We start from the raw sequence: 23,585 nt of genomic DNA on the forward strand, positions 1-23,585 counted from the left end.
ATTGGGAATGGCATAGGCACCGATCGGTTTTCTGTCGCCCATTTGCTGGGAGTAAGGGCGCCCTCCGTTTGTGAGGTGCACCTGCTGCATGCGGCACAGGGAGGAGAGGGCGGGGCGGCGGGGGAGTCTCAGGCTGGCTGGAGCAGCATCTAATAACCAACCCGCAAAATAAAATAAAAAATAAAAACAAACCAACAAACAGGAAAACACCAGACATCATGATACAGACTTATAATTTGCATCGATGCTTTTTTGAAATTCTATATGCGAAAAGTGAGCACGAGAGCCCTCGGTGCGCCTGCTCGCTGCTGAAGTCAAAGTAAACTTTATTGTCATCTCCGCTACATACAGTCCAGTATATAGAGACGAGACGACGAGGCTCCAGTTACAGCAGTGCAAGTAAACAAACAATAAATATAAGAAGAGTAAGAAAATAAATATACACTTTAGGACTCGGGATAAAGGATCAATAACAATTTAAAATTTATCATTCAGTTTGATGATTTAAAGTCTCACACACAACCCGTCGAAAGGGGAGGGGCCGGCTGCTTCCAGATAGAGCGCATTTCAATCATAATGATGTAAATCCAAGCCCATTATGTATTCATGATTTGAATCCTGGGTTGTGCGATATCCCAGAAATAAACCCTAGACAAAGTGAATCTGTGAACTAAGGTGTAGGTCTGTAATGTTATGTTGTGGTGATCCTCAGGTTGAGGGATGGGTGTTCCTACTGGAGTGCAAAATTAAAACCTATGGAAGATGGACAAGAAAAGTTCAAAGCCATCAGGTACTCAGTTTAGAAAAAAGAAGTAGAGGCGGAGAAATGAGCAAAAGATGCAGGTAAGCAGATGTGTGATTGGATAATGGCAGGTCATCCTGAAACAATCAGAATCAGAATACTTTATTAATCCCCAAGGAATTTATGTGGGTTACAGTTGCTCCAAGAAGAAATGGTAAAAAATTGTAACAGTAACAGACTAAACTCCAAACAATACATTATGTTACAGATTTTACACATTTAAGAAATAGCATTAATATATACAGATCACTCAATTATAAATATCAAGGATTAACAGAGGTGATTACAAGGAAATTGACGAGAATATTCCAGAGTAGAAAAGAGCGTGTGTAAAAAGGATGTAATTGCAGTGTTTACAGTGTGTTAGATGGAGGAGTTGTACAGGGAGATGGCCACAGGCAGGAATGATTTCCTGTGTCATTCAGTGATGCTTTTTGCTAATCTCAGTCTCTAACTGAACGAGCTCCTGTGACTAGCCAGCATGTCATGGAGTGGGTGGGAGGTATTATCCAACATTGTCTTTATCTTGGACAACATCTACCTCTCAGACACCACCCTAACGGAGTCTAGCTCCACCCCCACAACATTACTGGCCTTGTGGATCAGTTAATTTAGTCTGTTGGCATCTGTGACCCTCAACCTGCTGCGCCAGCATGCAACAGCATAGAGGATAGCACTGACCACAACAGAGATACAACAACATAACATTAATTAGTAGGCAGAGGGGGTGTTCTCCCAGGGCGCTAAATAGGCTAGGACCGCAACTGATCTTGTACATTACCGTTTGTACTACTCTGGTCACTATGTTGTATGTTGCACTGCTCTGTCAGTACATTGCGGTGCTAATATGGCACAAGACACATTCCACTCGCACACATTTTCAGACTTTTAATTTCAAATTTCCAGATTGTTTTATTTAATTTACTTAATGTATATAATTCACTACTTACTGTATATGATGTCCTCTTTATGCACAGTCGAGGAGTGTTTCAGGACAGATTTCATTTCAGTTGTACTCCTATAACTATGCATGTGACAAATAAAGAATCTTGAATCTTGACGTTGGCCGCTTACATAGGTTAGGTCCTAGGCTCTATAGAGGTTCCCCAAAGAACTCTAAATCAGTTGAATAAATGATTAAGAAACTAGATGAATGGATTGATATTTCGTTATTACTCTGCCCACTGAATAGTATTATAAAGCTGAAACACCTCAAAACTTAATTTGCAGTTTCCGCCTTTATTTTGAAGGTGTTTTCAAACCGGAAATTTTTCTCTTATTACCTGTTATGTGACGGGTGGACGTGAAATGTAGTTAACAAAAAGCTTTTTACTTTATTGACTCTTAGTAGGTGCCCTGAACGCCTCTCCAGGTCGCTAAACTCGTATTTACGGTAAATCGGACATGACATCAAAGTGTGGATAGTGGTGGTGTTTTCCGCATTCCCCAACTGCCTGCGAGCTTCAGGGCCAAGCACACGGCGAAACGGCATTTATGTTCCAGCCTTTCCAGGATCAGGGCAGGAACACATCCGCGAGATACACCGCTTTTCCTGGGAACGTCTTACCTGGAAGCCGGACGGTGAACCTGGGCAAGGAAGCGCTGTGTTGTTAAGGCTGCTTGCAATACGTGTCGATGGTTAGTGAGCCAACAAATTTCTCAGCTGATTTTTTTTTTCTTTTTTAGTGGCATCTGTCTTCTTTGAAATATTGAAAGCATCTGTAGTTATTTTTAAACTGTGCCATTTCGTGGGACAAGTTGTTTTGTGTTGTTTCCCTCCTTTAGAACGGATGGATTTTAGTCTGTTTTTCTACATAAAACATGTCCCAACAGGCTGAGGTCGTATAGTGCCTTAGGCTGTGCAGTCTACACATTATTTTTATACTGTTACTTGCAAAGAAGTTATTCTGTAAATTAACCAATGGATAGTTTTTATCGGTTAACTTCATACAAAATACATTTTAGTACATTCAAAGGGCGTCAGATCTCTGTACCCACAGCGTTTCAAACTGTTTGGCAGGTATCGGGCGGGTTCTCCAAAACCAGCCTGATCTTATGTATGTTCATTATTTATTGCAGATTCTAGCTTGAAGGGTGGATTTAGGATGAACTAAATAGGATTCTAAATATGTGGCGTTCCCAAAACCACAAAGGGTGTTCCCTTTCTTAAAAAAAAATCTGCTCTGGGGGGAAAAACACTTAAACTTTAAAAAAAAAGGGGGGGGGGGGGGGGGTATACAATTTTTGGCTCTTAGACTGTTTGTCACATTTGGTGACTTTGTTATTGTGGAAAAACTCATAGTGTACCCTTGGGAACGTTTGGACAAATCACATTCCTCGAGCAAAGGAGTCAGAAGTCACATCACTTGAACAAATGACCAGTTGACAGGAAAGAAAGATGTTGAGGAGATTCTTTAGGGATAGCTGTCTTACAGTTAATGTGCGTTGATAGGTTTTTCATACTAGCATGATTTATAGCACCTATGCATTCGTGTAAAGTCATCTTTAATCTGTGGTAGCTGGCTCACCTTAAGAGGTATTTGGGTTTTAGATAAACACTGTACTAACTGTACTTTGTTTGCTTGTATTTGGTGGTGGTGTTTGCCTGCAGTGCACTACAGAACATGACCTCACATCAGTGTACTTCTGGCAGTAGATCAAGAAAATACTGTACATTTTCTTTCTGCGAAGTTGTGGATTATTATTTAGAAAACTGCAGATGTTTATTGCAGATGATGCATGGCGTCACTGTGGGGGAGCAGAGGATCATCTACATAGCGGTTTATCATATTGTTATTACTCCGACTCAGTGTGACAGTTGCCCACACTGTCTCTCTCAGCCACTCTCTGCATTGACTCAATGTCCCAACCTTTGCTCCACTTCACACTCTTTTAGCTAGCCGTAACTACAGGCGATTTGTGTGTATGTGTCAGTTTGCAGTCCGCTTTTGCCTTTGTCGGGATCTCCTGACTGAGGTCCATATCTAAGTCTCTATCTGGGGAACTTTTCCTTTATGTATATCATCTAAGTAATCATCAGTGAATTGTGCTCTGAAAAAAAGGAAAAGAAAACAAATGAAATGATGAAACAATAATAACCACTTTGGTGTTTACCAGCTTGCTGAAATGCGCCGTCATTGTGGGAACTCCTAGAGCTTAACTTGCTGCTAAGTCATGTGCAGAGAGAGAATGACTCAAGCAAATGGTCCAGAATTGCAACGGGTTGGACTAGTTCTGCTTGGTCAGTTTAGGCAAGGCGCAGTGCGACAGAAGCATCACTGACAAATGGCAGTCAGTCTGCTTAGATATCGGCTGAGTACCCAATCTATTTAATACCAAAGCTGTACAGCGTGAAACCGCTTTACTGCTTTGCTATGTTGCATCTGCCGTAGATTGTTTGGAATTATTTACAGATCAGTTAACCAGCTTAATGAACTGAAATGTATGCATGTCTGTTCCTTTTTGCAAAATCGTCACTACATTTTCCAGATCTGCATGTGCTTTTCTGCATCCACTTAAATAAAATAACAAAATTGCTGTCACAGAATTTCTAAGACTGTAGAAAAACAAAACAAGTTACAGCAACTTTCTTTAATTTTAGTTTAATTTTTTCATTTTTTTTTAAATAACATAGAGAATATCACAAAAACGACCATAATTCAGACCCTGCGGATTGAGCCTGTTGGGACCATAAATGTATTTTCTGCAGTGAGTTTTGAATCTTGTGCCTGCAGTGACATTCCTGTAGCTATTACCGTTCTCGTCATGCTTGGTGAAATGACCAGGGTCGGACAACGTTTGAAAGATTGTGATTGTTTCTTTTAGCCAGGAGACATGATGCACAAACTGACATCCACATTTTATTCACCCTTCCCTGTATGTTTCTTTCATTCTGTATCATATGGGGAAGTACATCAAAGTGTGTAGAGAGAAGTTTGCGACATGCATCTGATGTCATGGTTTCTAGTACAGAGAGTTGTGAGAAGAGAATCAATGGAAGTGCCACAAGCAGACGAGAGAAGTCGTTATTATACAGCACCTAATAAGATAAAAATCCTCAAGCCCAGAAATCGAACCTGAAATGAGGAAGTGCCTCACGTGTGACTTGTGCTTCTGTGAAAGCTGGTGATGCCACTAAGAGGCTTTCATTTTCTCCAGTCTTTAATCAGTTTAAGCTTCTACGTACGTAAAGTTATTATGGGAAACTGCTAAATTGTTTCTTGCTGTGCTTCCATTTTATGTTAATACATTTTATTTTCTGAAATATTGTAAACATTTTTTAGAATTGCAAAAAGTATGATGGCAGTGTACTGAATGAACACGTAAAATACTAAAAATATACAGCTGTAACATTAAAACTACCGAGGGTGTGAGGCGAATGTCACTGAGCTCATTCTTCTACAACAATACAAAGAATTGTAATCCTACGAATCCATGGCATCTAGTATACTTGTCAATGTTATCACAACACATTCCACATATACAGATTGGCTCAAAACTGTCAAGAAAAGAGGGAGACACATGAGGTGGTAACTGAGAAAATATGCATATATTTTCTGAAAATGTCAGTAACACAATGGAGAAGTAAAATATTAATGTTTGTATCTTTGTGTAGTTTTGTTGTAGTTTTCTTGTGACAATCCATTATCCCTGAAAAAAATTGTTAATGAGCTTAGAAACGCAGCTTGTTAATATATGAAACTGTATCAATAACAAACAAGCATAGCTGAATTAAAAGGCTTGAGCAGTGCACGACATGGTTAACTGTCTCCACTGGTTTAAATATGTAAATATTAGAGATGGCATGATACCACTTTTTTATGTCTGATACCGATATCATAAATTTGGATATCTGCCGATACCGATATGAATCCAATATAGTGTTTTTAATCAATAAAACTGTTTTTTTAATATCTTGTTCATACTCAAGTTTTAAAAAACAAAACACCAAAGCTATTCTGTTAAACCTGTATGCAAGAAATACACTGCACCCAAAATATTTCATAGTTCAGCAATACTGAGCTAATAAACTTAAACCTGCTCCGTCCTCCCTATTCTGGTATTTTAAAGAGTATTTAGCAGAAATATTAAACAACCTAACTAATAGGGTTGCCAACTCCCAGCAAAAATAATAGGAAACCACCCCCCACCTCATGATGCTTAATTGACGTAATCAACCTTAATTTAATGCATGTGTTTAAAAAAAAAAAAAAAAAAAAAAAAGGACAGAAGTCAATTATTTTTCAAGAAATATTAAATAGATTCAACATCTTTCTTCAACAGAACTGCAGACTGCACAGATGGTTCCCAAAGGAAAAAGTACTATAGCTTACTAGGGTATGTTAGACTTAACAGTTACTATATACAGTAATGGATTTCTACACATTTTACATCAGATTAAAACTTTGGTTGTATTATTCAGATAATTATTTATTAAAAGCTCGACATTTTAACTGAGAATAAGAAAGAAAAGTATGTCTTTGTGCCCCCTTTTCCCTGTTCATGCCCTATCGGCCCCCCTGGCTAAACTTTGCTAGACCCGCTCCTGCACAGTTACCAGCCGTGTAACTGTGTGGACCAAAAACAAGCAAGAGAGACTCGCACAGAAAAGCCGATCAGCTGATCATTAATCAGTTTCACAATTGAAGTAGCAACAGGAGAGGGAGGGAGAGAGGCAGTCGCTCCATATATTGGTTGTTAAGCTTAACGCGGGAATGCTTTACAAACATTCAGAGATGAACTTACACACTTGCTTTACTTCTTTCTTGGATAACTTTCTTGGAGATGAAATGCTGGTTTGGTAGCGAGGCTACAAATGCTCAACTAGACCACCGACAGGTCTCGCACGCCACAGTCGCTCTATGACGAGACGCATACTGCTCCGACAAGCTAAGGTTATGAGCTGAGTTACGCCATGTCGCAAGTTTTGTGAGGTGCTGTTTTGATATTTAATGGATTGGATTACATTTTTTATTTCTCTGATCCAGTCATTTAGGTCAGTATCGGACCGATACCAATACATAATATCGAATCGGTCCATCCCTAGTAAATATGTGTGAAAAATGAAGGCGTCTGGACCAAACAGCTAGTTAAACTTACTAGTGATTTCTCAGATCAGAATCAGAATCAGAATACTTTATTCATCCCGAGGGAAATTAGGGGTTACAGCAGGCAGCACGCTAATGGCGCATGCGCACTCACAAAGGAACCTTCTGACCAACTTTACACAAACATCACATTGGGCAGACATGTCAGAAGGTAGGCTGATAGGAAAAAAACAACAAAAATACACTACATGAGGTAAGAGGAGGAGAAAAAAAACTCCACTCAGACTGAGCTCCTAGTGGGAGAACAGTTTGATAAAAGAAAAAACACCTCAGCACAAAAGCACATGACTATCAATACACCATAGAAACACGAGACAAGCAACAGGGGCGGGTAAAGGGTAAGAGAGAGCCGGCGTAGACAGCGCATCCGGTCCTGCAGCATCTGTGCTGGTCCAGTTGACTGCTATCTTCCCCGGTAGGGCACAAGCATCGAAGGCGTTGGAAAGGGAGGGGGATGAGTGAGTGCTTATCAGTGTAAGTGTGTGTGTGCGCGTGTCCATAGTTTAGCTGAGACAGTGTCCTTCGGCCTATCAGGCTAAGTAAACAGTCCTCCAGCCAATCCAGGTGTCCTTCATGGGGCGGGAAGAATAGTCATCACACAGTCGTTATCAGGGAGTTGTTTTGGTGGGCTCCAGCCTTGGGCCTGCAGCTGGGGCCGTGGTGTCCAAATGTTGAATATTGTTGATTTCTCCTTTGTGAGCAGCTCGAATTCTAGCACTCCGAGGCTGGTCTCTCGATCTCCCGTTGAAGAGCTGCGAGCCTCCCCATGATGGTATCAAACTTCTGTTCCGTGGTGTTGTCAGTCTTTTGATTCTGAGACCTCACAACTGCAGTGATCCGTTCCGCGATGTTTTCCAACTGTCGCTCAAGGGTCTCATTTTGAGCAGGCCTCTCTCTGATGTTTCCCCTCATACGCTCAATGGTGTTGTTTTGAGCCTTCACAGCAGCTGTAAGCGTCTCCAAGGTGTTGACCATATTACGTTCGTTGTGAGAGGTCGCACCTCGTCCCGTCGCTTCGAATCCAGCGGGCAGCCTTGTGGGGGTTTGAACAGCCGGTTCCGCTTTCTTATTTCTCTGATAAACCAGGGCTAAGCCAACGCCGATCAGCATGAACCCTGTTATCATGGTTCCGAATAGGTAGATATCTTCAGCGTCCTCGATCGACAGTCCCGCCAGGCACACGGTCCTCCAGTTCTGCCACCCGTCCATCGTGTAACCGGCAGGGAAAGTCCCTCCAGGGCACTCAGGCTCTCCCGAGCCCTGACTTCTCGTTGAGAAAAGGGTGTCAATAGCACTCAGAGACCAGATATACTAATCTTAATGTGCTGGTTGAGCCTGTGCCTGTTCCACTTGCCTAAGGAATTTATTAAAACTTTTCACACTGCACTCCAGCTTGTATACACGTTTGTCGGGTTGGTTTGTAAGAGGAAATGCTTGCTCGTAATGATCTGTTACGATGATAAATTCCAGAAGCTCATCTACTGGCTAATGCTGATTCTGTTTCCACACAAACTGGGAATCTCAGAACTTTGAATGCAGAGCCAGTGGCAGCATACCTTGCATGCTAATCTCCCATTGGTCTCCCATCAAACACCAGATGTTTATCTGGTCTCTCAGCTTGTCAAGCTTCAGGCATAGTTAACGGGACACAGATATGCTCATGAAATAGAAGCACACAGTTTTCAGTAGGATCCAAGACAAGTAAAGCTTCCAGTAACAAAAGCCAACTGCAGTCAGAAGATGGCAGTAATGTAAAGGATGGGTGGAAGTTTGATGGCAGAACGCTGTTTCAGATTAAAAAAGATCTTTCACATTAATTGTTTCTGATTTCCTGATTTGACCGGGCAGTCGCTGCTTAGTCTGCTTGTCTGTTGGAACACCGCTGCGTTACAGTTTTATTTATGAGTAGATAAAGTATTCATCTTGAACTAGATGACTGGGAAAAGTTCAGCATAAACACATATTGAAGAACCCTGGAGAAATTATTACGTCTGATTTTTTTTTTTTTTTCTTGCTAGCAAAATGTCGGCTGTATGTATCAGATGTATGCACTGTGTTTGTGTAGTTGTCACAGTACAAGACATTGTGTGGTCTTTTGGAGAACATAATTTTCTGTAATATTTTCTCTTACTCAAACTCAGGTCCAGCTTTGATGTTAGAGTTTGGAGGATCATGAACCCCTTGAAGCTCCATATTAAATAGTTGGCAGTAGGCAAACCTATAACCAAGGTGACCAGTGTGAACCAAAGGAACATGGCTGTCTTCAAACCTGAGAATGTGGAAGACTTCTATGAGATTGGGGAAGTTCTGGGAAGGTATGGATGCAACTGTTTTATGCTCTAGTGTGTTCCAATAGGTGCTCCGCAGTACAGTGATGTATGGTGAGGACATGTACAGATTTGTTTCTTTTGAATACCAGCATATTGGATTTGAAATAAGCAGGATTTCAGCCTTAATTTGATGGTGCTGATACCCCAAAAAGCTCTCTGAGTAATAAGGTAAAACAAAGAAGAAACGATAATCCTATGTTAACTCACAGTCATACAAAGTGAACGATTTACATGCATTTAATGCAACCCATACCAGACTATTGCAAAATGACCACAGAAACCTCTGTGCTTGTGGGCTTAACAAACTTCCCATTTTGAGCAATTATACTGCAATTCCACTATAAATTATTAATCACAATAGGAATAAAAGCTCTCAGAGACATCAGTCTCCCAGTCATGCCCAGTATACTGTAACAAGAGCTGTGTCCTCTGCTTTTTTTAATGCCTGCCTACAATAACCTGCAGCCTTGTACCACGTATGGTTGGTCTGAAACCATATTAACGAGGTGATGCGTGTGAAAGTAAAATTCCCTGTTCCCATAGTAGCAATCACGGCAATATCGCACTATGGGATGCAATTCAACTCAGAATCATTTATCTCATTCCACCACTCCTGATTGGCTGGTGATTGCAACAACTACGTCAGGCAGAAACTCCCACCCTTCAGTAGCTTGTGCTATTACATAGCCATTATTGAAACACCTCTTCAAGCTTTGGCGCATATCTCAACCTATATTAGGCTAGCTAGCTATCTTACCTGTCCATAGACAGGAGTGTTTAGCAAACTTCCTGTCGCTGGGTGCTTGATACCTTTTGCTCGTCTCTGCTGAAACCAAGTCTGCACCATAGATTGGGCGTCGTGCTCTCCACTAAGGCGGTTTAGTTAGTACGGTTTACCACACTAGCTAACACTGTTGTCCTTTTCTGCTGAAGTTAGTAAACCAGCTAACTCGTTGTCCTTGTTGTTAGCACCATAGATAGTGAAGGTGGACAGAAACTTGCAGAAACTCCGGGGCTTGACTCTAAGCCCAACACTGTGATGAGGAGGAGGGCATACCAACCTCTCCTGCTCAAAGCATGAATATGCAAAACATGTGCAAATACTCTGTGTGTCGGCTAAATATATCGTGGCTCAGCATCATAACAGAAACCACTGGATCACGTTATGCAGGGAAGAAATTGCCCCTGGCCACCTGAGCGGCAGAGCAGTTACTCAGAGTTTTTCCGAAGCTAATACTCTTGTGTAAGGACCACCTGTTCAGCAGCAGAAGGCTGTGAGGATATGGTGATTAGGCCTGACCCAAATGTCTGGGAAGACTATTTGTTTTTACTTTAGCAAAAAAAAAAAAAAGTCATATTTTTCAGGACACGGGATTTTTGATGCATGCCAGGCTTGGTGTTTTTTGTGAATTCTGTCCTTCCCCTGTACAGTGGGCATTTTGGCCAGGTTCGCCAGGTTCGGGAGCGGACCTCTGGGAACTTTTGGGCAGGCAAATTCCTGAAGATTCGGAAGGTTGCATGCAGCCGTCTTGGCCTGGACAGGAGCAGCGTGGAGCGAGAGGTGGAGATCCTCCAGGCTGTCCAACATCCAAACATTGTGGCTCTCAAAGATGTTTTTGAAAGTCGCGCTGAAGTGGTGCTCATTCTGGAGCTGTGAGTTGACAAATATCTCCATAAAGCGTAAACACTTCACTGTTCTACCTACAAATTTAAACCTGTTTTCTGTTAATGCAAATCCTCCCCCTCCACCATAACATATGGGAAACAAACCATAGTATGAGAAAATATATATTTGCTACCCTATCCTGTTCTGTACAGGGAAAAAATGAAATGTTTAACAAGTGTCTCATTAAAACACTTCCTGCTTAGTGTCAGTGGAGGGGAGCTGTTTGACTTTATTGCTGAGAAAGAGAACCTGTTGGAAACTGAGGCCATTGAATTCATGAAGCAGATACTGGAGGGTCTGAAATTCATACACTGCAAAAACATTGCCCACTTTGACCTCAAGGTAAGTATACTTAGTTACATCTATCTTTTATATTGTGGAACAGAACATTTTCAAAGTCATGGTTTCCAACATAACAATTTTCGCCACATTCAGCCAGAAAATATCATGCTGTCAGACAAAGTGTCAAAACCTCCCAACATCAAACTCATAGACTTTGGCCTGGCTCACTTGTTTCACCCGGGAGAGGAGTACAAGAGCACAAGTGGTACTCCACAGTACATTGGTGAGTATTAAGCTGTATTAAAAAATGGTATTTGGCATTATGTTTTGGTGAAATGTTAATTATCAGTTTAGTTTTATTTTACAATGCATAAAACATGTTTTTATTCTCTGACCAAAGATCATCCAAATCTTTCTTTAGTGTGACTCATGTTTGCTGTCACTGGTCTGGTATAGCCTCACAATTGTTTCAACTTTTGTTGGGTTTTTTGCTTTTTCCCACGTTTTAAGGTTTGTGCCTTTCATGAAACTGCTGTAAAGATGACCAAAATAAACTGTTTTAGTTCAAGTAATGTTATCTTAACCTACTAAGAACTTTCCATGTGTGTTTTTGTGTAAGGCACACTAGATGCTTCCAATCAGTGACAGTCACAAGGTTTAGTTGGTCTTGTTGTTCATGATTACCCTGTCTTTATCCACTGAAATAAATCGTTGTTTGTTCTGATGAGCTTTGGTGCGACTTCCAAACCAGTTCAGCAGTCTGATCACCCAGCATCCCAATATGCTGATGTAGCGACATCCATATCTTAAATATAGGCTGTGGTCAAGCATTGAAGAATTATGTTTAAAATGGACCAAGACTCCATATTCAATTCAATTTTATTTATATAGCGCCAAATCACAACAAAAGTCGCCTCAAGGCGCTTCATAGATACAGAGAAAAACCCAACAATCATATGACCCCCTATGAACAAGCACTTTGGCGACAGTGGGAAGGAAAAACTCCCTTTTAACAGGAAGAAACCTCCGGCAGAACCAGGCTCAGGGAGGGGCGGGGCCATCTGCTGTGATTGGTTGGGGTGAGAGAAGGAAGACAGGATAAAAGACATGCTGTGGAAGAGAGACAGAGGTTAATAACAGATATGATTCAATGCAGAGAGGTCTGTTAATACATAGTGAGCGAGAAAGGTGACTGGAAAGGAAAAACTCAATGCATCATGGGAATCCCCCGGCAGCCTACGTCTATTGCAGCATAACTAAGGGAGGATTCAGGGTCACCTGGTCCAGCCCTAACTATATGCTTTAGCAAAAAGGAAAGTTTGAAGCCTAATCTTGAAAGTAGAAATAGTGTCTGTCTCCTGAATCCAAACTGGAAGCTGGTTCCACAGAAGAGGGGCCTGAAAACTGAAGGCTCTGCCTCCCATTCTACTTTTAAATACTCTAGGAACAACAAGTAGGCCTGCAGAGCGAGAGCGAAGTGCTCTAATAGAGTGATATGGTACTACAAGGTCATTAAGATAAGGTGGGGCCTGATTATTTAAGACCTTGTATGTGAGGAGCAGGATTTTGAATTCTGGATTTAACAGGAAGCCAATGAAGGGAAGCCAAAACAGGAGAAATATGCTCTCTCTTTCTAGTCCCTGTCAGGACTCTTGCTGCAGCATTTTGGATCAGCTGAAGGCTTTTCAGTGAGTTTTTTGGACATCCTGATAACAATGAATTACAGTCGTCCAGCCTGGAAGTAATAAATCCATGAACTAGTTTTTCAGCGTCACTCTGAGACAGGATATTTCTAATTTTAGAGATGTTGCGCAAATGAAAGAACGCAGTCTTACATATTTGTTTAATATGTGCATTGAAGGACATGTCCTGGTCAAAAATGACTCCAAGGTTCCTCACAGTGTTACTGGAGGCCAAGGTAATGCCATCCAGAGTAAGAATCTGGTTAGATGCCATATTTTTAAGCTTTTCAGGGCCGAGTACAATAACCTCAGTTTTATCTGAATTAAGAAGCAGAAAGTTAGCGGCCATCCAGGTCTTTATGTCTTTAAGACATTCCTGGAGTTTAACTAATTGGTGTGTGTTATCTGGCTTCATGGACAGATAGAGCTGGGTGTCATCTGCATAGCAGTGAAAATGTATGCTATGTCTTCTAATGATGCTGCCTAAGGGAAGCATGTATAATGTAATCCAACAACATTCAGTCTGGGACCACACCAATGGACTTTATAATAAATGTAGGCGCTTTACTTTGGCTGCCTTAGTGGAAACAATGCTGGAGGAAAAGGAGGGAAAAGAGCCAGGACCCTCTGAATTCACTGCACCACCCCTTCCTTGGAGCTGAGCCACACCCCACCATATACCCACCTCCGAACTCAGGCCGGGCATTTCCCATTCTGAGAGTTTTTGGCTTATGTAATCAACCCCCTTTTTGAAAAAGCCAAATAAAAGTGTGTGGAATTGGTAAAATCCGTACAGAGTGGAAACTCTGGAGACAAGGGAATATGCCAGTAGCACTTAGTCAAATCCAGTGTCATGAAAAAATGAGCAGTACCAAACCGGTCCAGGAGTTCATTGACCCATGGCATGGAATAAGCGATATGCTGTGACCTCAATCATCTTGCGGTAGTCAACACAGAACCCAATAGACCCACCTTTCTTTACCACCACGGAACTATGGAGGTATACCATTCGCTGTGTGACGGAGAGGAACCGCATTGAGCAACCAGATTTCCCAGGACATTTGTCTGGTACTTGGCCTGGTCCTGGGGCTTCCAAGTTGCTGTCGGTGCACTGTTGTCTGCTCCCGCTCCATGGCAGCCAGCTCTGCGACCGCACCGGCTGCATGGTTCGTGGGTCCGATATCTTGTCCTGGGTAGTTGGGCGCCACTGTAACACACATTTGTGTTATGTTAGGTTCCTGGCGTGCTGCTCAGATAGTGTAGGCGTGATCTGATGATGATCCCCAGCTGTGTTGGCCAGCCTGTCCTGGAACTGCCCTCTGTACCCACTGCACCAACCCTCTCCACAGCTGAGCCGCAGACCACCCTGCGTGCTATAAGAACAGCAAAGCATGCCATACTGGAAAGATTCTACATTTCTTCTGTGACCCTGGTAACACTTTATGGCAGAGGATTCAAAGATAACAGATTATAGGGCTGCTCCTCCACTTTGTGACAACAACCTACACTGTCTAAATTACAATAACATTTTCTGTAAATTTGCAACATATAATACCACCACTACACCAAAAGCCAGTCTTCACCCTGATCAAAAAGAACTGAATCTCAGCGTTGCTAATATCTGTAAAACCCCGAAGAGAGTGAACGCACCAGGCATTCCAAGACGAGAACTGAGAGTGAGTGTGCTGACCCATGGGCAAATGCGTTATGGACATCTGTAACACCTTGCTGGTCTGTCACTATCATTCCAGTGACACAAAATTCACTGTCACTTTTTTTTTAATGACCACTGTCCTGTTACACTAATTCCCATTACGATGCGCTTCGAGAGACTGGTAAAGGACTAACTACATTATCTCCTCACAGCCCCCTGTATTTGAATCATTACAGTTTGCTTTCCAGCTGAACCCCTCCATTGAGGTCTTTTTTTCTTTTCACATGGGCTTGGCACATCTGGAACGGTCACGTGCAAATGCTTTTTGTTGCATTAAAAAAGTGCCTGGATGAATGGGTAAATGAATAGTGCCTTGAGGCAACTGTTGTTTGGCACTGTATAAATGACATTGAATTAAACTAAAATGAAAGTGGGTGAATGAAGCAAGTTGTAAAAAGCGCTTTGAGTGCTCAGAGTAGAAAAGTGCTATATAAGAACCAATCAGTTTACACATTATAAAGACCATAGATCATCACAGGAATCACTGGTTTACATAGTGTAGAGGGTGCCACACTGAAGTTATTTATGTTTTGTGCTTAGATGTAGTTCCATATTGCTGTTTTTCTTTTTTTAGATATAAAACTTTTTGCATTCATTAAATGACAGAAACAAAAATCATAAGCTACACTGTTTTAGAGATGCTTGTGGTGGAGATGTCTGTTCATGACTCATTTTATCAGAATGTTGTTGACTTACAAAAGCAAACTTTTCAGTTTCCTGCTCATCTTTTACATTGCTGGCATGCAGCATTGTTATGAGTTTTTGCAGTAAGTTTCTAAAGATGGAAACACTTAACATCAAGTTGTTGGGAAACTATCCCTGTGATAAGATGATGAAGGCTAGATTCATATATATTTTAAAATCACCTGAGAAATTTTGACTTTTTTTGTGTGATGGACATTAATTATGGTAAATGGCCTGTATTTATATAGCGCTTTACTAGTCCCTAAGGACCCCAAAGCACTTTACACATCCAGTCATCCACCCATTCACACACACATTCACACACTGGCTACATTGTAGCCACAGCCACCCTGGGGCGCACTGACAGAGGCGAGGCTGCCGGACACTGGCGCCACCGGGCCCTCTGACCACCACCACTAGGCAACCGGTGAAGTGTCTTGCCCAAGGACACAACGACCGAGACTCTCGAACCGGCAACCTTCCGATTACAAGGCGAACTCCCAACTCTTGAGCCATGATCGCCCCGTTACTTTCAAATGTTTACATTGGCTATTATTTTGTGATCACAGCCAGTCTGATTTTCAGTGAGGGAGATAAACGTACGTTTTGCAATTTATTAGCAATGTAGATGTATTATTATTATTATTGTTGTTATTGTTGTTGTTGTTGTTGTGATGCATGCACAAGCATCCAGCTAAGAAAATTCCAAAAAGTTGATTCTGTTAATCTGGATGTGGCATACACATACCATTCTAAATTCATATAAAACTGAGTTTCTTGTACTCGACCCCAAAAATCTGAGAAATATGGTAGGTGACCAGTTGCTTAATCTGAATGGCATTACATTGGCTTCCAGTAATACTGCAAGGAATGTTGGAATCATTTTTGACCAGGATCTGTCCTTCAGTGGGCTTATTAAACAAAGGTTAGGACTGCTTTCCTTCATTTGTGCAATATCTCTAAAATGAGAAACATCTTGTCTCGGATGGTTAAAATGCATTAAAATGTGTTGATGATGCACAATCATCCAGGTAAGTAAACCAAAAAAGTTGATTCAGTTCATCTGGACGTAGCGTTTTCAGTGGAAGAAACATTTCGTCAGTCATCCAAGTGACTTCTGTAGTCTCTGCTGACTGGAGGTTTGCCCAACTGTATAAACAGTACATTTGCAAAATGACTGAACCTAACACCATTGATGAACAATGGGCTGTGAGGTCAGATCGTTGACATGCAAATTGTCATGTGAAAATAAACAACAGATTCCTTATAAGGCTATCACACAAACTTAAAAGTGGAGGATAACAGATCCTGTGTTTATATCTGACTTTACGTGCTTAAAAGCTGCCAACAAAAGTGTTTGTTGCAAGTTTAAGGAGCTTTACTTCTGCAAATATTCTACTAAAGTTATTTAGAATCGAATCATCTAAGTTAATAACCAACCCAACACAATTTCTCTATCTTTCTCCACCTCTGCAGCCCCTGAGGTCATCAGCTGCCAGCCTCTGAGTACAGCAGCAGATATGTGGTAAGCATTCAGCTCCAGCGTGTTCAGGCCTGTCGTGAGCATTACTCTCTGCACAATATTTGAGTTGGTCACAGCAGAATAAACACAATTATACAGGATTTAAACAAAACTGAATCACTGTGTTTTTCTTACATGTTGTCATACAGTAGAGTTTTTTTTGTTTTTAATTTACGCTTCATGTCTGCCTGTGCCTTGTTTCATGTTTCTTCAGGAGCATTGGAGTTATTACCTACATATTGTAAGTTGTAAGTGTTTGTATGTTGGGTGGCTTCTAAAGTACATAATTTATGGATTGTATACAAACATCTTTTGATTGTATTTGGGCCTTTAAAAGTAAAGGTAAACTTTTTCAGTTATACTAGATGGGAAATTGAAGAAAAAAAAAAGAAAGAAAGAAAGAAGGAAAAGAAAACTATTAATGTGTTTTAATGCTCAGATGAAGATGTCAGATGTTGACATGTTGTAGTTTCACTACTAAAGTGTATTGTCTTTTCTCAGATTGAGTGGTTTGTCACCATTCCAAGGCGACACTGATGAAGAGACTCTGGGAAACGTCATTGGCATGAAATACGAGTTTAATGAGCACTACTTCAGCCTGACAAGCCCCATGGCGAAAGATTTCATCCAGAAACTGTTGATGAAGAATCCAGAGTATGTCATAAAATACAATATTTTACTTGGGCACATTAGTCTGAAATTTAATGTATTCCTCTGTTCAGTGATTAGGGATGTAATAGTGAACATCAAGATTAGGACTTCATGTCAACTAGTCCCTTCACACTAAGCACCAAGTATCCAGAGTCTAAATGTGGCTGTCCAGCTCGTTGGTGTGCACTGTACACCAACTAATGAGACACAGAATGACAAACGGAACAACGTTTGTCAGAAAGATTGGGGAAAATTTTCTTTAAGCAAACATCCCGGTGTACTTAAGACCCAGCCACACTGTCAGACAAAAACTGGTTCATCCTAAGGACAAAACACAAACTAAACAACGTAGTGCATGCTGTGCAGTGCAGTAAGGAGTGCTCAGACCTCTACATTGGTGAAACCAAACAGCCCATCCATAAACACATGGCACAACATAGAAGAGCCACCTCGACAGTGCAAGGCCTATCTCTCCACCTAAAAGATAAAGATCACTCTTTCGAGGATGCCAATGTTTACAGTTTGGATGCAGAAGACAGATGGTTTTAAAGAGGAGTAAAAGTAATTTTACATTTTTATGACAAGACAAATGCATTCATCTACCAAAGGTCATGTGAAATACACTTAAATCATTGTTATCTTAATATTCTTTAGTTTGTTTGACAGCATCCAAAAATCATGGAATGTTCTGCCAAACTTTGTTTTCCTGCTACTTTAGTTTAGTAGTTTAGGTTGTAGCAAAAATGCTTAAGGATTATTACAATATATTAACTAATAGTCCTTTTCCATTAGTACCTACTCGGATTAGATTGGCGTGACTTAGATTTTTTTTTTGGGGTACCTGGTGCCGGGTACATTATTAGTACCTACCTAAGTGATCCAAGGCAATCCGAAAATGTGACGTCAACAGACTGCATTGGCTAGTCAGTATGGTCACTCTATGAGTCATGCGAGCATCTCGTTTACATAAATCAAAACCGCCGTTTTTGAAACCCGGCAACGAGAGAAATGGCCTGATAAAAAGCCATACATCGAGCAGTAGGTACCGTTGCCTCCATGTCCTCCGTTCATGTTGCATACAAATAACGTCATGGGATGTTCGGCCGTGTTGTACCTCATGCCATTAGGTGAGGTTGTTAGTAATTTAAAACGGATCAGTCTGAGTAGGTACTAAAGGAAAAGGACTATAAAAATAAATAATGATCTCTCATCATTCCTTACACGTCAATGCATATTGCAGAGACAGAATGACAGCTGAGGAGTGTCTGCTTCATCCATGGATTAAGGTTAGCACCAGTCTGTCATTTCTTCTGCACTACTTTTGTTGTTGTGTTACCGTGTTGTCAGCCATACATGTTGTCATTGTTTCAGCCCATCACACCTAAACAGGTTGCCAAAAGAAATCGATCCTCAATTAATATGAAGAACTTTAAGAAGTTCAATGCCCGAAGGAAGTGGAAGGTGAGTCTGGATATTTATGTTAAGAGACATTTTAAAGCATATTTTTGTGCGTTAGACCAGCAGTAAAACCAAATTAATCCATGTATACACTTTTAAAGTTCTGTAGCTGGTGTGGGCGAAGTTAGGATTCAAATTTTATTATATTATATTTATTATAGGATAGCCACCTTTAGCTCTCGCCGAGCAGATTGTAACAAGCAGCCAGGAAAACAGACTGGGTGGGTTACCGTGAGGAGAAAGCGTAGTCCTAAACAGAAGGCCAGGGTACACTACCAACCTGTTCACGTCTCTAACAGTTTTTGCCCAGTCTGGGACACACCCACCGAGAAGAATTCTCTGGTTCCTGGTGATACTGTTTTGAGACACGTGAAGTTAGAGACACAAGCAACCATAAGGAATTGTCTTCCAGAGGCCATTCATTGTTATCAGGATGTTCTAAAATCTAAAACAAAATCTTATTGTCCAGGACCTCTGCTACTCCTAGCGTACCCTCACTATATATTTGTGTGCATTAGCCCTGTCTGGCACCCTCCTTAGCAATGGTTAAATCCTTATGTAATAAAGAGGACATATGTTGTACCGTAAAATACTCCATCATGGTTACATGTTACGAAAAAGTATTAAAAAAAATACCACTTACGAGGACATTATTCTGCTACTTTTGTATCGAAATTTAAAACGAATGAATCAGGTAATTCTTTGTTTTTATATTCATCAGGTCCCAATCAGCCCAAATAGCAAAGAGAAATTAAAAATGCCATGAAAGAGTTTGGGTCTTAGGAGGTTAAAGTTCACATAATGGGTTAAAAATGAACGTTACCTTAGAAGATACTGAGCTGATGTTATTTGTGATGGATGTAAAACATTCTTCCCTGTCACCTTCTAGATGTCTTACAATATGGTGTCGGCATGTAATCGGCTCGTAAATTTGAGACTGCCGCGTAAAGACACCCTGAGTCCAGATCCACTACAGGTGAGACATATTTAACTGAAAAGTGGAGTTAAATTAAATGGAGAATCTAAATGTGAGTGCGAGTGGTTGTCTGTCTCTGTGTTAGTCCTGTGTCAGGCTGGTGACCCGTCCAGCTGTTACCCTGCCTCTCACACTGGTAGCTGGGATAGCCCCCCCCAAACCCTCAGTCAGCCCTGTAGTCCATATGTCAAAGTGTCCTTGGGTGAAGTAATGAACTTTAAAACTGCTCAGATGTCATCAGTGTGTGTATGGTACTGTTGGTACAATAAAATACAGAACAATACACTTTTTCAGTTCATTCCTCTTCCTCAAATTCTTCATCTTCAGGGTCTGAGTTTAACAGTTGGGTGATTTTGGCCCGTAAGCACGTCTCATTATGGGGTCCTTATACACACACCATAATGTTACATTGAAGCAGAGTACGTATGACTCCGCGAGGCTCCTGACTACGGTAGCCGTAATGCTCCAACAAGCGGTGCAGCTGTATAGCTTAGCAAAGTCGTACTAAAACATTTTGACAGATTTGTGAGCGTCGTGTACCACGTAAAGATGTTTCAAGGTCAGTAAGCACAACCAGAGTGTCGATTTCTGAGAAAATTAAAGGATTTTAAGTGTGCCTTATAGTCCGAAAAATACGGTAAGTACTTTATGAATAGGTGTATGTGGCTGTTATTGTTAAGTGCTATTGATAATGTGCATGAATACATTTCTGAGTTACAAAAGGTGGGAGTAGAAAATGTTAATATGTGGATGGAGTCAAAGAAATAACAAAGACTGTTTTAGAAGTGTAACGTCAGAGTAGAAGTTAGGTACATGTTCAAATGATATAATTCAAATCTGCAATACAAGCTTCATGAGGCACAGTCACGTAGATTTGTAAGTGAAAAGTGCTGACAGCTGTAATGATGCTTTTCTGCAGCGGCAATGTGAAAGCGACGTAGAGGACACTGAGAGCAAGCCGGCCTCGCTGCTACGGCGAAGACTCAGCAGCAGTTCATAGAGTTGAGCAGAGGAATGCAGAGCAGTCCAAGCTGAAGATGAAGATGAGGCTCCCTGAAACCAAATGATTTCTGTTACCTTGTTCGAGTGTAATGGGTGACCTAATGTTGTTACACACTCGACATTTCAGAAGTGCCTGGAACAGAAGCGTGTCCTCATTTGAAGTGTGTTTCTTTACGAAAGACATTTTAAAAAAAATCAGTTGGAAACTTTGGGTGGGCTGTGTAATAATGTCTTCAATGATGCTTTATCAGCTGTAATGTATGTGGATGGTTACGGTTCTTGAAATGTCTCTGATAACAAAATGTGGCCAGAAAAGCTTTTTTCTGTGCAGAGCAACCTCAAACTCATGTTATACCCGTGTCTTCCACGCCTTATTCAATGACGGTAATGCTTCATGTCATCAGCCAAATGGAAATGCTCGGCCTGTTTTTAATGTTACCAAGTGATGTCCAACAACTATAGACTACAACATGACTTATACCTGATTTTGGACAGCTCATGGCAGCGCTGGCAAACACAAATACCAATGTTTTCATTACCTGTTTGTTTATGTTGAAACTGCTTCGCTAGTGTTAGGAAAGCATCCCCGTGTCTTTTCTAAAAGACTGCTTCACATAATTAACAAAAATGTGAAAGTTAGAGTTTTTCCTGTTTTAGCAACTGCCTCCATTTTTCCGGCTGTTATATCACAGTTTTACACTCGCTCATAAACAGCTGTTGTTTTTACAGTTTTTCAAAGTAACCACTACTGTCATTTTCATGTTTGTGTAAGGCTGAAAACATTGGAAGGTTTTTAAAAATGTAATTTCTTACATCTCACCAACTACAACTACCCGAGATGAACAGACTTCAATCTACTGCTATTATTGTTAGGTTGTAAGTGTTTAAGATTTTGTACTGCAGATGAAAATATACAATCATACTCTGTTCTTAATAACTTATAAGCACTGCATTACTTCTCTTGTGATGTATCATTTTGAAATGGCTTAATCATACACGTGCATGTCATTACATACAACAATTTGTATTTTTAATGTCATTAAATGTCTGTTTAATGACATGTCTGCTGGCTTCATCCGAGACTTGAACAATTAGTATTTTTAAATACTGCCAAATTTCTCACTTTGTCTTTTTCTCAGCTGTGTCTGCCTATTTAGGAACTTTCTTTTAGCTGCTGACGTTACCATTAATACCGTTTCATGACAGTAATGAGCTATATTTGGCTATGTGACCCTGTCGCACTTCTTTTAACTAAGAATCAGGAAGTTGTCTTCTTCTGCGATGTTGTGTTTACAGACAGCATTTTAATCCTTTTTCTTTTCTGGGTGTAAATGTGACAGGGCTCGGTGCTGGTTCAAACTGTATAAGCTGCTTCAAGCATTATTTGTGAAGAGTCACATTAAATTACTAAAAACATTAACTAATAATGCTGAGATGTATTATTTTAACAAGCCTTAATTATTTTCTAAATAACTGAAAGGAATTAAAATTGAATTTATACTGAATTTACTGATGCATAACCAGAGACCCAGAAGAATTAGTTTTGTTTAGATAAGTAAGAAAAACAATCTTCCCCAAAATTGTTTATTTCTTTTTAAATCTTCTTTCTCTTAAAATGGGCACCAGGTCTTATTTTATCATAAAGTGATAAGATGGCTGAGTGAGACAGAAACACATTTTACTCAGAACTGTGGAAGTGAAATCAGGAGGTGACGTGGGGGAGGACTGTACCAGAATATACGGGTAAAATAAGTACAGAACATGTCACCAAAGGGGGGGAAGAAATGTTTTGAACACGCTTGCTGAAGTGTATTTAATATTTGGTACAAAAGTCTTTGTTGACCGCGTCAAAACACCTACTGTGTGGAGAAACTAGTCAGATGCTCAGGTGTGATTTTAGCCCGTTCTTTGTGGAAGAATGGGCTAAAATCACACTTCTTCTTCTATGAACTATGAGTTTTAGTTCTTTCCATAGATGTTCATTTGGATTGAGGTCAGTTGATTGGCTGGGTCATTCCAGGAGCTTTATTTTCTTATTCTGAAACCAATGGAGAGTTTCCTTGGCTGTGTTTGGGATCATCCACCCTTATTTCATCTTCATCATTCTGGCTGCAGAATTTTGCTGATTTTTCTTCCTTCACTTCCAAACCATGAAGTTCCCACCTCCATTGGTAGAGTGTGTTTTTTGGGGTGATTTGCAGTGACGTGGTGGGTATTATGCCATCCAAGGAGTTCCATTTTGGTTTCATCTGACCAGTTGATATTCTCCCAGTATCTCCCAGGCTTGCGTACCGGCCATGGTAGTTGAGTGCGTGACATACTGTTTGCTTTGAAACATTCGTGCCTGTTGAGGTCTTTCTGTAGCTCTCCCCAGGTGGTCCTTGGACAACTCTGATAATTAGTTTCATTCCTCTGTCTGAAACCTTGCAGCGAGCACCTGGTCGTGGGCGATTTCTGGTGAAATTATGTATTTTCCACTTCCAGATTATGGCCCCAGTAGTAATGTGACACACTGTACTGTACTGTACTCTACTGTATGTGTTGAGAAATCCAGGAAGTCTTTTATGAAGCACTTCTTGAGGTCGAGTGAAATTACTGATGACGTTTCAGAAAGTGGTTTGGGTGCTGGTGTGATTTATGAACATGTAAAGCAACAATGGATTCCTGCAAAATGTGCATATCAGCGTTAGTTTCACCTGTGATACAGAG

General features: G+C 40.8%; 1 protein-coding gene across 1 annotated transcript; it reads left to right on the top strand.

The window, feature by feature from the left end:
- Nucleotides 1-2,075: 2,075 nt before the first annotated feature.
- si:dkey-240h12.4 (death-associated protein kinase 2) lies at nt 2,076-22,296 on the top strand. The gene is made up of 12 exons (XM_004560955.3): nt 2,076-2,440; nt 9,051-9,224; nt 10,671-10,892; nt 11,109-11,247; nt 11,341-11,470; nt 16,744-16,792; nt 17,004-17,030; nt 17,291-17,443; nt 18,681-18,726; nt 18,812-18,901; nt 19,788-19,874; nt 20,794-22,296. The coding sequence occupies exons 2-12, from the start codon at nt 9,163-9,165 to the stop codon at nt 20,872-20,874; spliced, it is 1,086 nt and encodes a 361-aa protein (XP_004561012.1). The 5' UTR covers nt 2,076-2,440; nt 9,051-9,162; the 3' UTR covers nt 20,875-22,296.
- Nucleotides 22,297-23,585: the final 1,289 nt, after the last annotated feature.

This window comes from Maylandia zebra, linkage group LG22 (genome assembly GCF_041146795.1).
Source record: "Maylandia zebra isolate NMK-2024a linkage group LG22, Mzebra_GT3a, whole genome shotgun sequence".
NCBI lineage: Eukaryota > Metazoa > Chordata > Actinopteri > Cichliformes > Cichlidae > Maylandia > Maylandia zebra.